The sequence below is a fragment of the Lissotriton helveticus genome, chromosome 3_2, assembly GCF_964261635.1.
Source record: "Lissotriton helveticus chromosome 3_2, aLisHel1.1, whole genome shotgun sequence".
NCBI classification, from domain to species: Eukaryota; Metazoa; Chordata; class Amphibia; order Caudata; family Salamandridae; genus Lissotriton; species Lissotriton helveticus.
Window position 1 is genome coordinate 137,295,982 of NC_136062.1, and position 13,553 is coordinate 137,309,534.

The following is a 13,553-nucleotide window of genomic DNA, read 5'->3' on the forward strand; positions in this document are numbered from 1 at the left end:
CTTTTACCATCACGATTTCTTCGTATCACTTATAGCACACAGCACTTCCTTCCTGCTATCAATTATAAACCCAGGGGCTATGGTGGTGATAACTATACCGTTATTTTGCCACAATTGCCTCTCTACCACGAACTGGAGCACCATAGACTCATAACTGGGACCAGTATCATCACTAAATGTTTGTTTTGTCCTACATGTGCGCGTATGTCCCTTTGTTATTTCCAGGTGCAGAAATCATAAAGCTGGAAGCCTCCTAAACCATGAGTAATTAGGAAGCAATCTTTTTTTTTTTTTTTCTCCTAATTTTTTTGCACTTTCTCACCTTTTTTTGTTATTTTCACTTTCACGTCCCTAGGTAAGGGTGGGCCTTAGCGAGTCCATACCACCAGGGTTTAATACATAACTAAGTCCTGAAGAATGCCTGGTAACATTACACCGTTTCATGGCTGAAACATGTCGACTGATGTATAAGGAAACTACCACTCAATTAACTGTGGACTTTTTTCCACACAATTTTAATAACTTGTCCCTAGTGATCAAAGATAATGATCAAAGAATAAAATGGTTTCTGATACACTACTGACTATTTTTAACTCTCACCACTCACTAGTTTAATTTACTTTACACAACACGCCCGAATCTCACTATCCTGCTCCACAGTAAATCTGGCGTCGCAGCACACCAAAGAGGCACTCTGCCTCTTTGGTGGAGCCCGATGATGAAGCATGTCATCACCAGGTGGTGAGTGAGGGCTTTCCTAACAACGACCTGAATGCGGCCGAAACCCCCCCCCCTCCTTTGAGTTGCTCCTAACTGTGGTCTGATTCAACCATTCAACACTCTTTTCCTGTTTATTGATTATGACCGGGGACTAACTGTTGCTCTACTCTCCCTACCTCTCTCCTTGTTTAAACATGTAAAATAACAGTCATCTGGTGGGCGCTTAGTTTCTTTAAATATTCATCAGTAATTTGCGTGGTAAGACGCTCGGCGTATTCCACCTCTATTGGTAATACTTTTTGTCTATGTGGGGTTCCGTTTGTCTGGAGTTCTACCTGCAATGGATAATGATCGCTACCCTCCACCCTGAGTATTTTAAACTGCTTGATTAAATGGAAGTTCCAGGCCTGTACAAAAACGTAATCTATAGGGCACATTTGTTGCCCTACTTTAAATGTGCGATGCGCGGGCTGGTCCGTTTCCTTTCTTCCATTTACACAGACCAGACCCATGGCCCCCAGCAATTGTCCGAACCCATCATCTTGAGATGAGATGTCACAGTTGGGGAATTGTGCAGATTCTATATTATATACTCCTAGCAGATCCCTCATCCAAGAATCTTTTTTTACGGTTTAGTCTATGATTAAAGTCCCCCAGTATCATAAACACATCTCTTGAGTAACGATCACATAAATCCTCCAAGTCCATTTTTAAACGTTCCAGGTCAGCCTTAAACTCATTTGTTTTCCCTTTCTGAACATACACATTTATAATACATAGATTCTCGCCCCCTAACATATTGTTCGGGGTTCGCACTCTACTACCCAATGCCCAGTTACACTTGAGATCAAGTGGTTCAATGCCTTTAACAATCTTTGTTGAGACCAACGTCAGCCGACCACCAGATGGTCTACCTACTATATTCTTTTTTGCTGGTTTTACATGGTGAGTGTAGCCTTCGATTGCAGGGGTTTCGTCGCACAGCCAAGTTTCCTGGAGGCATACAATATCATTTTTCCTCAAGGTTTTTTAAGTCTTCCTGTATCCATATTCTATTGTATCCGTTTACATTCCATGACAGAATAGATAGGCTGTGAGACGACCCTGCTTCCTAATCAATGTTGCTCATATAACCGTCTTCCTCACCGTTCATGTATGCCAACTCTCTATATCTATTCCCAGAAAGGACATCTTCAGCATCCCACCTTCGATCTTTTGGTATTATTGTGATTTCAAGGGCATCTTTCTTACCTCTGCCCAAGCTAATCATTTTTATTTGTCTTTCGCCCAATGCCACATGGTTCCTGAGGAATGATTTCCCTTGTTTGTCCATCAGCACTTCCTCCCTTTTTAGTATTCTAATTCCTTCCCAAAGCATCTCAGACTCCGCCTTTTCTATTGCATCTTTTATTAGTGCTGAGTGGAGTAGGACCTTAGTTATTTCCTCCCCCTTACTATTAACCATAAACCCAACTTCTTTTAAATCCGCAGTACTAACATCTTAGACTGGGACACTTTGCAAAGGAGGAGAGGAGCTGGGAACGATTCAAGGGGTTTAATTTCTTAATTCTTTTCCTCCCCCTTCTTGACCTACTGGCTCTACAAATATCCAGGTGTCTGCAGATAATTATAGGTGCCGTTGGGAATTACCAACTGTTATTTCTTCCCTTGTATGCCTCCTTACTTCTTCTATGCCTCTTGTTTTGGCACCTTTCCCATGAGTTGGGTTAGTAGGCCCCGCACCTGGGGACGTAGCTATCTCCCATGCTGCTGCTGCACTCTCCTTTGGCCCTGGGTAATTCCTCATGGTAACCTTTTCACCTTTTCCCATACTATTCCTTGTTTTCCGCCTGGGTTGTTTCTCGGCTCTACTGCTACTTACTCCTGTATCTGCAAAGTTAGCTTTTTAGTGTCTTACCTTACTACCTTGTCCATTACCTTATGTACCGGGGTTACCCCCCCCCCCATGCTCCTGTTGCTTCATCGGATGGGAATTAACTGGGATCTTTTTCCCTTTCCTTCGCTGTGTTGTATTTTGCTTTCTACACCTCTTTTCCCCATACCTTTTTATAATCATTGGGCAATAGGATATATATTCTGTAGGTACCTCCTCTAAGTGACAACTCACACTTCCCGCTTCTTCCCCCCTGTCCACTTTATTTTCCTCCTGGTCATCTACTTGTCTTACTAGTGAGGGCATCAAGTTTTTAATCTGTGCCAGCTCCCAGATTATATCTTTAAATTGGTCGCCTTGTCTTTTCAAAATATCATTATTTAGGACTGAAACCTCTAAAATGCCCTGCAAGGTTTTCTGGAGCATTAGCATAACCTCGAGTAAGGATAGGCTGGAGGAGCCTGTCATCTCAAAACTATGTAGGGGCCCTCCTGTTACATCAGATCCAACCGCATTTGAATTTTCTAGTCTTTCATGTCCATTAAGGCTGGTTTTCCTCCCAACAATGTTTCCTTCACCCGAGGAATTGCTACAGTTTATTCTTTCTTCATTCAACGCCTCTGCTCCTATAACCTGGGTGAATATCGACTGAAACATCCTTGGTGATGAAGACAAGCGAAGTTCCATTAATCTCTCATCAATGTTAAAGTCAGACTGGTTCAAAGCTTCCATGCTTGTTGTAGCCGAGTCCTCGATGGTTTGCCGGGACTCTGGTACACTTATCTCATCTGCTGTCTCTTTCCCTTTAAAAAGTTTACCAATAAAATCCTTAATTGATTTTGATACCGCTGACCCCCCTTTTGCGCCTACTGACTTGGAGATTGTCGGCGCTAGCAATGGGATTGAGTTCAGAGTAGGAGTTACTTCATTAGTTGTTACTCTACTGCCAGAGGGAGTTGCCAAATCTTTATTTGCATCGTCCGGGCCTTTCGAAAGATCAGTCACTTCCACCGTCCCAGATTTATTTCCTGATTTTTTTTAAGGTTTTTCTGGGCTTTGCGTGGTTTCGATTTTCCTAAGGCCATTGCCTTTACTTTCCTTTTCTTAGGTTCTTCTTTCCGGCGTACTCAAAATTGCGATAGAGATTTCCTTCACCTTATTGGCATTCACTGCTTAAAAGGTGGACAACTACCCTCACTCCTTCTGTCCCTATGTACTTCCCCAAATTATTTCAAAAAGAAAAAAAAAGAAAAACGAAAGGGGTAAAATTGTCTCTTTCACTTACCTCTGTTTCTACAAGCCCGCACTCTTTCCTCCACCTCTCCACTCTATTTCCGGGTTGGGTGCTCAGCCAGTTATGTACAAAGTGATTACTGCAGGCTCCAGTGGCTGAATACTCCCCTCCACAAGACCATACATGAGATGCTTTTAGCCTTCAATTAAAAGCTTTTGTCAATTTGTTTATGTTTGGCTTGTTATCGGCAGCCGCAGTCCTGAAAAGCAGTTCTTTCCCGCTCTTCTCGCGCCGCGGGCTGGTCGGCTCTCACTCAGCCGCAGGGGGTGCGGGCGCCCCGCCCTCTCAAACCCCCCTCCCCGCGGCACGTCGCGGCTCCTGTACTTGCCGTTCTTACTCCGGGTCCGTGCTCCGTCTTTCTTAGGCAGGGCTGGTGACGGCGGTCAAAATGCGGCTTGCAGCACGAACTCCACCGCAATCTCACTGATCCGGGAGTCGGGAAACGGTATGACGTTGTACGTTAGACATGGTGGGAGGTTCTCGAGTGCTCAAAGTCGGGCAGAAACAGAGTATCAGCCCTCAAAGTCAGGCAGAAACAGTATCAGTAACAATTGTCAAGTGTGCCTCCTACCAATCTGCTCAAAGGGAAGTGACTAACGGTAATGTTTTGGTGACCGTGCAACTAAGAAAGTCACCTTTTATGTGATCTGGTACGAGTCCCAGACTACAGACAGCCTTAAATATTAGAGACTTGCAAGCGCAGGTATACTAAAGTAAAAAAAATTATGGTTTGGAAAAGGTATGGGTGACATCCAGATGGGCTGTGACATGCTAAGAATGGTTAAATGCACTGTTCCCAGATGCTCCATACATCACCACCCCCTTTTGTACCGCTTTGTTCGCCATAAGTTGGCAGGCTATGCTCAGACGCGAGTCCCTTGCTCACTTTGCCACTGGATTGAAGCAAGTCTGGCTGAAGACGGCTGAAATGCCAGAAACCAGTCCTAGGAAGCTTGTTTCCAGTCTAGGGAAGGCATGGCTTGGCAATTTGGGCTGGACTGTTCCCATGAGGCACAGGGTCAGACTGATTTGCATATGGCCATGTCTGAACTGGGGTGGCAGAGTGGGCTAAAGAACGGTGATGGATTAAACCCAGATCTCTTGACTGGGTGTGACTGTTTGCTTGGCTCAGATGCTCCGTCCATCACCACCCCCTTCTGTACCGTAATAGACAGGAAGAGGCAGATTTAACTGCTTTGATTGCAACAGGGGGGAGACTGTCAGATATGTGGCGTGTGTGGCATTACTAACATGGAATAATGTACGGATATCCCAGACACTTCTGTAGGGTAATATATAGAGCAGTATTAAAGACTCACAGGACTCTGATTCTGGTTGAAACGTACAAGTCTTTCTCCCAGCTAACCATTTAATTATTTTTCCATATGTTTGACTACTAGAATTGGAGTTCTCTGGTGATAGTGGCAGTCAGGATATGAATATGAAGCTTCATAAATCTATCTTTTACCTATTGAACGTCTTGAACATAGGAGATTGACGAGATGAATGAGAGAATGCCCGGATGAAGTTCGGAGTTTAAAGTGTTTCAGAAAATAAACATGACTAGTTTATTTTAGTTTTAAGTCCCTAGTATATGGAACTGCATGTACCCATGGCCTATACGTTAAATGCTACTAGCGTGCTACAGCAATCATAGTGCCATCCACTAAAGTACCCTTTTAAAAGCATGTGTTAGGCCTCCACTGCAGCCTGTGGTGCAGTTTTAAACTGTTTGAAACCTAGTCTGTCAACGAAATGTATCAGTGAAGAACCTCCGTTGTATCTATCACATATGGAAAGCAATATCTGCACAAAGGGCCAATAACCCAGGTAATTTGCCAACGCTGTGCCAATAACCCACTGTCATAATGTGCACTGGAAGGAGGGGTTAGATGGAGCAATAATACTTCTGTAGTGTTCATGAAAATGAGTTCTCCCAAACTTTAGCTAGATACAACTGCTCAAGTCTGCAGGATGGAATTGTTGCGTGTGCATAAACCACACTACCAATTTCTTCTAGGGAACATATTACAAATGTAATCACATGCATTATAATTAAAACTATATGCACCATGCATACTTGAGAACGTGTGCCCTACATGTCTTAACAGTGCACTATCTTCTGTCACTTTATGGTACAAAAGCCAGGAATGCACAATGGGGATTCGTGTTAGGAAAAGTAAGAAGGGAGGAAATTCATGCGCTCAAGAGAACACTTTGGCAAAGCGGTAACAAAGGTTTACTTGCATCATATTCTAGGCAGAGAGGTGACCAATCAACGTCGGATTCTGTTACAAAGGTTCAAAAATAATATAAGCGAACATCCTTTCTGAGGAAGCAGGTATGACCTAGAGTTGGGTACGTGCAAACAATATCAGACGGAGCCCTCTGTCAATTATGGTTGACAGTGTCGAAGAAGCCTGGTGTACTGATTTCAGCATCAACGAATGACGTCCACATGCCCTTCAGCTGCAGGTGTGAGCGGCGGAAGTCTTGCAGCTACGTGCACGCACACACCAGCGGCCTGGGGGGGGCAGTTTACAGGGCCTCAGACAGCCTACAGACAACACGGGTCGCGCTGGTATTCCGCCAGCAGATCGTTTATCGTCACAGGTCGGAAAGTGCGTCAGAATTGGGGTTGGGTCGGGCGCGAAGGGGCCGGGGGCTGAGGTAGCCTGGCAGAGGCTCGGAGCAGCGGCTGCACCTCGGCTCAATCACAGCCCGCTCGCCTTGTTGTTGTGCGTCGAATCACCGCCCCTTCCCTCCGGGGAGGACGGCCTCGCAGCGAGAAGTGGCGGCAGGAATGCGGACGGAGCAGGATTCCTGCTGGAAACAAGCGGTTACAACTGCACCCCGGGGCACAGAGCAAAGCACATCACTCCAAAGAGCAGCGACTGTCATGGCACCCGGAGGCGCTGGCACAGCAAGTCACCGCCATGGAGTAACCACGTCACCCGTGGCCCCTGGTCACGGCATTCACCTCACAGTTAAAGAACCAAGCATGGCAAAATACTCCTTAAAGAACTACCTCACCCGAAACAAGCAAATTGAAATGTTTTATAACGCGCACACTTGCAACAGGCGACATTTCGTAGCACTGTTGACAGTGGTGCCATTCATATGTTCCTGTTGCTAACGATACACCATAGAAACAGTAAATGTGTCGAGTAGGGCTACATTTAAGCGAGTTTAGTGTTACAGTTCTGATGGCAGAGTCCTGCCCAGAGCACAGTGCTGCAGGCGGGGAGCGATGGGATAATAGAACAAGAGGCCGACAATCCTTTCAGAGATACGGGCTGCCAGGAAAGAAGATTATGACGGTGGTAATCATCTAAACTGGACTCTACGAAAATACCTGCGGGTACCCACGTCACAAGGGAAGAGCCGTGTCATGTTGTAGCACCCACACGTGTGCCAGGTGCAGTTAGAAACAGGTCTCAGCGCATCGAGCATTCTGCAATAGGCATCCTTTCATTCACAGCATCTCGGTCAGGGCACGTGCTTGCAGGCTCATAACACCAGGGCGCTCACAGCAGTGATTAGCTACCCTGCCATATACTTCACCTAGTCATTCATTACCCTTTGAAATTGGCTCAGGTGCTCCCAGCCCATCGTCGCATCTACACGCCTGGTTAACAGGTGGCTCCACTAAATATAAAGGAAGAATTTTGTATTGTATGTAGTTTGTCTTTTTTAATCTGTTTTTGTGGACCTCCATTGGAGTTCCATAACAAAATGAATTGGACATCTACATTCCATATTTGGAAAGCACGACTTTCTCACCCCTAAATGGATCAAGGCGCTGGGGGCCTTCAGGGATTAAGTGAGCTAATACCCAGTCATATGATGCTAAACTGATAACAGTGGGCTGTTTGAGATCAAGGCGGGCCCATTTATTAGCAACCCAGTCCAGTGTCCATGTGTCAGAGAGACAACTGCTCCCACACATTTAATTTAACATTTTTATAAATAGCATACTAAACCCACTAAAGGGGTTGACAGTCATGCTCTACAAAATGCAGGTTTTGTAGACAAATCCTAATTCCGCAGTCCACAAAACAAGTTGGAATCTAGTTACTGTTCAACAGATGGCAGGTCTGCCCACTGATACACAAAGGAAGAACGGAGGGAATGAAAAAACGGGTTCTATGAAGAGGGTGCTTTAGTTATCACGGGTGCAACAGTTTCAAGTGGCAATGGGGCGCGAGACACCCATTAACCCCCATTTAGGACCGTCTTACTCTTCAATAAACGGAGCGGTATGTTTGCCTTTGGCCCAATGACCACCCTCGCGGCTGTCCAAGTGGATAAGTTATTAACCAAGATCAAGGTTTTTAAGGACTTCAATGCTCAAAAATCAATGTATAGATTGGGGAGCAGCCCTGCCCCGTTATTGCAGTATCAGCCATGATAGTTGTATTAATAGTTAAAGCTACATTGTGGATCCTTCCCTGAAAACTATTTTGTTACACTCGGAGCAGGTGCTGTGTGGGGCTCCGCATTAAATTGTAGACCCGTGTACCGCGCAAAAAAAACAAAACATGAAACATACATGACCACCTTGTCACTACTGAGTGTTTCACTGAATGACAATCGTTCAGGTAGATCAGTTGTATAGCGGAGGCAAACTGAGTAGAGAAAATGAGAGGTTAGCAAAGGAGGAGTCAGAGATATAAAACGATATTCCCTAGGAAGGCGTTATAGTGGTAATGGACGTGGTCTTATCTCCGTGTAAGGATGTTATGGTGTGTATAGTCTCATACATCGCGCCACTCAGGCAGGGCAGGTGCTTTTTCTGACTTTGCATATCTGAATCCGTTTATACAGTCGCCGATTTTACAAACCAGGGATGGACCAGACACACATTACGTGATCCAATAAATTATAGTGAATGGGTCGTTAGAATGGACTTTCTCCCTTGTATATAATTAAAGGACTCCAGTTGAAGTAGTGCATGTGTAAGATGTCAGACAGAAAGGCGCTCCTTAGCTCCAGACACATCAATTCAGTAAACAGATTCCTGGTGAGAAAGGGGCGGCCCTAGAGTGGTGTCAAGCGAAGGAGGCCCAATCTCAGACTTTAAAACTACGGGGGCGTTTTGTTTTGCCGCTGTAAACAGTGAGTCAGACGTACTGATCCGCCGTGCATCCGCATTTTACCATCTGATGCAATCACAAGTTATTCATCGCACCCTAGCAGCGTCGCCCCATCATTAGTGTTGCCTCCCCGCACATGCAGCGCCACTCTGGGAATGTACACATATAAAAGCATTTTATCCAAAAACATTCGTGATGATAAAGCAGGACCGTGTTCCCAAATAAAGAACTACAGATGCTGTACGTTACTAAGGCTGCGTGGAATGTCATTTACACTGCGGTCATACACTGTTTAACACATGGGGGGGGGGTACCTGTACTTGTCGTTTCGGTCGTCCTCGCTGCAACTGCCCCCTCCTTCCTGGGAACCCGGAAAAGGGACGTCGCAATCTTCATCCTCCACCGCCTCTATAGCCACCGTGATCTGCACCTGGGCGCTGCGCTCGGGGGCCAGGCCAGCACTCTCCCCCTCACTGTCGTCATCGGGACCATTGGGGACCAGGATAAGGCTACTGCCTCCGCGGGGGGCTAAGCCACCGTCGCCCCTCTCGACGTCAGCTCCGATGCCCACGGTGCCCGCTTCGAGGGTCAGGCTGACCTGCCCCTCGCCGGAGCCCTCCAGGAACGGGTCGGACTCGCTCTCTGCCGGAGGCCCCATCTCCGAGCGGCACGCGACTGTTGAATGCTTCCAGGCCCCGAGGCAGCCCTCCTCCGCCGCTGGGCTCTTGTCGGTGCAGCCCGTGGGGGGCGCCTCCGCCTCGGGGACGCAGCTCGCCTGTGCCGGGAGGCGGCCCTCCTCTTCCTCCGGAAAGGAGCAGTAATGCAGATTACGGGAGTTGTCGTGCTGCTCTACCACCGGAGAGACCTCCCCCCGCGCCTCGGGGTCGCCCTCCGCCCCCTCCACCTGGGTACAGCCGCCCAGCTGCTCGTGCACCAAGGGAGGACCGTCATCCTGTACAAGGACACATCCTGCCCCTGGCGCTCCGGGGCGGCCCTCCCCTTGAATGCCGACGCACCCCTCCTCCGGAACCCCGGAGCAGCCCTCCTCCTGCTCCTGGGGGCGGCCCTCCTCCTGGCTCTCTGCTGCGCAGCCCGCGGTGACCGCAGCCGCCCCAGCCCTCGCCGGCTGCTCCAGCTCGGTCATGTGTGCCAGGGGGCAGGCCCGGTGCCAGCCCAGGCTCTTCAGCAGACTATGCAGTAGCAGCGGGGCGGCCGGAAGCCAGTCCCAGGCGCGCAGGAGCCTCCGGAGGTGGTGTCTCAGGGAGCCGGGGGAGGCATGCTGCGGGGTGACGGACGCAGAGTCTGGGGCGCTTAGTACGCGGTGGCAGCGTGGGGAGGCGCATCCAGCCGCCGCCGCGCACCCCCGCCTTCCCGCAGTCCGCTCATTGGGCCAGGAGTCTGGGAGCCGCTCCCAGCCCAGCGCAGCCCGGCCCCGCTTCGGCAGCAGCCAAAGCCAACAGCGCAGGAAAAGCCTGAGTAGCGCGAACATCCTGAGGCGGGGCCGCCCAGCCCCTCCCGGGCTTTATACCCTTCCGGCCCGAGGTTCAGGGCCAAGCTGTCGTGTTTTGTACCTCCTCCCCAGTGGCCTCTCTGCGCTCCATGCCTTGTCCAGGGAGAATCTCGTTGGCTTTATGTTTTAGTTTGCACCGTTTTATACCCAAAAGGTAGATTCTCTTCGCCCCAGGTGAGAGTGCCTCACACCGCCTAGGCCCCACCCTGGCTCTACACCGTTTTCACAGGGCTCTGCCCAATTGTTACTGTGTTCCAGAATCCAAGCCCGGTTCTAGAGAGTGGGCCAGGCCATCCCACATACACAAGTAAAAACCCATCTTTTGTTTTTCTTAATGAAAACAAATCGTACTGGCCTGTAGCCTCATTGTGCAAGTTCCATGTATAACCAAATGCCTCGGGCTACTTAAAATGCCTGGAGATGGGAAACGGTTGCTATCGCTGTGCAGTGCAAACAGAAGTACACCCTCACTATATCGAGAACACACCCTACCATGACACAGTAATTAAAAAATGAAAACTATTTTATGGCAGAAACAGTGGAAAAGATTTTGTAACTGCAAGAAAAGTAAGTGAAACTGTGCCTACAATCAAGATATGTATCTTCGTAATGGTATGTTTTATTTTCTTTCTGCTATCACACTATTATTAATTTATGGTCAGGACCATTGGAATTATACATGTGAGTACAAAAAGGGGTTGGCCCTTACGAACTCCAGACCTGGGTCAGTGAAGCATTGCAAAAAATGGGGTTGGTCAGAGTTGAAGAATTTCAATTTAGGCTTGTAGAAAGCCAATTATTTAATTTCAATGTTCACACAATCAACAACTTCGTTGTAATTAACTTTAGAGTATGTTCTTCATTAATTTAGACAATTTAGTTCAAAATACATTGGCATTTATTCAAGCAAAGTTCCAATCAAATTGCAGCCAAAGGTTCATTATAACGACATAGTAGACATGTAATTGTAAACTCATTACATTCGAAAATTCAAAACAGTGCTCTCAGTGAGAAGGGAAGGGGTGAGTGAGGTGAGTGGGACACGGTAAAGGTGTGGTGACATTTTTGTGGCATCATTTCGCAATTAAGAAGCCTTTACACTCAAATCAATTAGCAAAGGTTCCAAGTAATCATCACACATAGAGGATGAGACACAATCTCTTTTTTCAGTCCTATGGTGTGAAATAAGCAAAGCGTAGTTCTACGTTTCGACCCCTGGATTACGCTAAAGGGTTGCTTTCAGCCTCATGTCTGGGTCTTCATCAGGAAAGGGGGGGAGAGCCTACATCAAAAGACGGTCGACGTCTGTGCCGTCTAAAGCGGGGCCATGGTACAGCTCCCAAAATTCATTTTTACGTTGTACTATTGGACATAGTACCGGAAAACGCTGTGGGCACGTCCCTCAATCACGGGGACCTCAAGTGCTCCTTGGCTTAGGACGGGACCGCACTGGGTAGATTCCCGTTCCAGCTGCGCGTTGCATCCGAGTGACTGCATCCGAGTGACTGTGTCACTCGGATGCAACGCGCAGCTGGAACGGGAATCTACCCAGTGCGGTCCCGTCCTAAGCCAAGGAGCACTTGAGGTCCCCGTGATTGAGGGACGTGCCCACAGCGTTTTCCGGTACTATGTCCAATAGTACAACGTAAAAATGAATTTTGGGAGCTGTACCATGGCCCCGCTTTAGACGGCACAGACGTCGACCGTCTTTTGATGTAGGCTCTCCCCCCCTTTCCTGATGAAGACCCCAACATGAGGCTGAAAGCAACCCTTTAGCGTAATCCAGGGGTCGAAACGTAGAACTACGCTTTGCTTATTTCACACCATAGGACTGAAAAAAGAGATTGTGTCTCATCCTCTATGTGTGATGATTACTTGGAACCTTTGCTAATTGATTTGAGTGTAAAGGCTTCTTAATTGCGAAATGATGCCACAAAAATGTCACCACACCTTTACCGTGTCCCACTCACCTCACTCACCCCTTCCCTTCTCACTGAGAGCACTGTTTTGAATTTTCGAATGTAATGAGTTTACAATTACATGTCTACTATGTCGTTATAATGAACCTTTGGCTGCAATTTGATTGGAACTTTGCTTGAATAAATGCCAATGTATTTTGAACTAAATTGTCTAAATTAATGAAGAACATACTCTAAAGTTAATTACAACGAAGTTGTTGATTGTGTGAACATTGAAATTAAATAATTGGCTTTCTACAAGCCTAAATTGAAATTCTTCAACTCTGACCAACCCCATTTTTTGCAATGCATTGGAATTATACGGCCACGAAAAACTAAATTGTGCGGAAGAGTTGACTAAATTATGTTGCAAGGAGAGGAAAATTACGTTGCATAAGGCAAACCTTCTTGAGATAGTATTTGTTAGACCAGGCTTCATGTGCACCAGGGCACTCAGGGGTTACTGCGCCCTAATCGCATCAACTGGAGTTTTCCTCACTGGTGTCCTCCCGTTCTATGGCGCAGCCCTCCTGCAGGAGCGGCCCGGGTTTGTCCTGGCTGGAGGTGCTGCTGCGACGGTGCGGTGGCCGCCGAAAGACCCATCTTTGACCTGGTGAGGGGCCTGGCGCACATTTAACTCAGGTGGTGTGGTGCCCAGGGACTGGTATTATTTTCACAGCAGAAGTCCAGCCGAGTGGCCCAGGCCCAAGTGACTGCCCGATCCCTCGCGCTTTGGGGGGACACTAAGCAGCGTAGCCAGGGAAGCCTACATTCCTCGCCGGGAATTCCCCGTAGCGCCTGGACTGTCCCGCAGACGAGCCCCTCACATAGGGAGTACCGCTGCTGGAGGGCCCCTGCAAGATCAACTGCAACTTGAGCTTTGGGCCGCGGCGGGCGCCGCAGAGGCGCCTTGTGCTTGAGTCTGGCCGGGGCTGCCCCTTGTCTGTGTCTGTTGCTCCTCACTGCTGCCTGCTACGTTGGATGCGGGGGGGGGGGGCCCGGCCTGGTGTGACCCCCCAGCTGGTTGTTCCCGGTCACCATGGGCAAAGATAGACAGGGAGCGGCGGCCCCCAAGCAACAT

The 13,553-nt window shown here is 48.0% G+C and overlaps 1 protein-coding gene across 1 annotated transcript in view; it reads right to left on the minus strand.

Annotated features, from left to right (window-relative positions):
- LARP6 (La ribonucleoprotein 6, translational regulator) overlaps window positions 1-10,493 on the minus strand; it is a 65,481-nt gene extending 54,988 nt beyond the window's left edge. The window contains exon 1 of the mRNA XM_078684934.1: window positions 9,319-10,493. Within this exon, the coding sequence (XP_078541060.1) occupies window positions 9,319-10,493 (1,175 nt within the window). The remainder of the gene's footprint in view (window positions 1-9,318) is intronic.
- Between the last annotated feature and the right edge of the window lie 3,060 nt (window positions 10,494-13,553).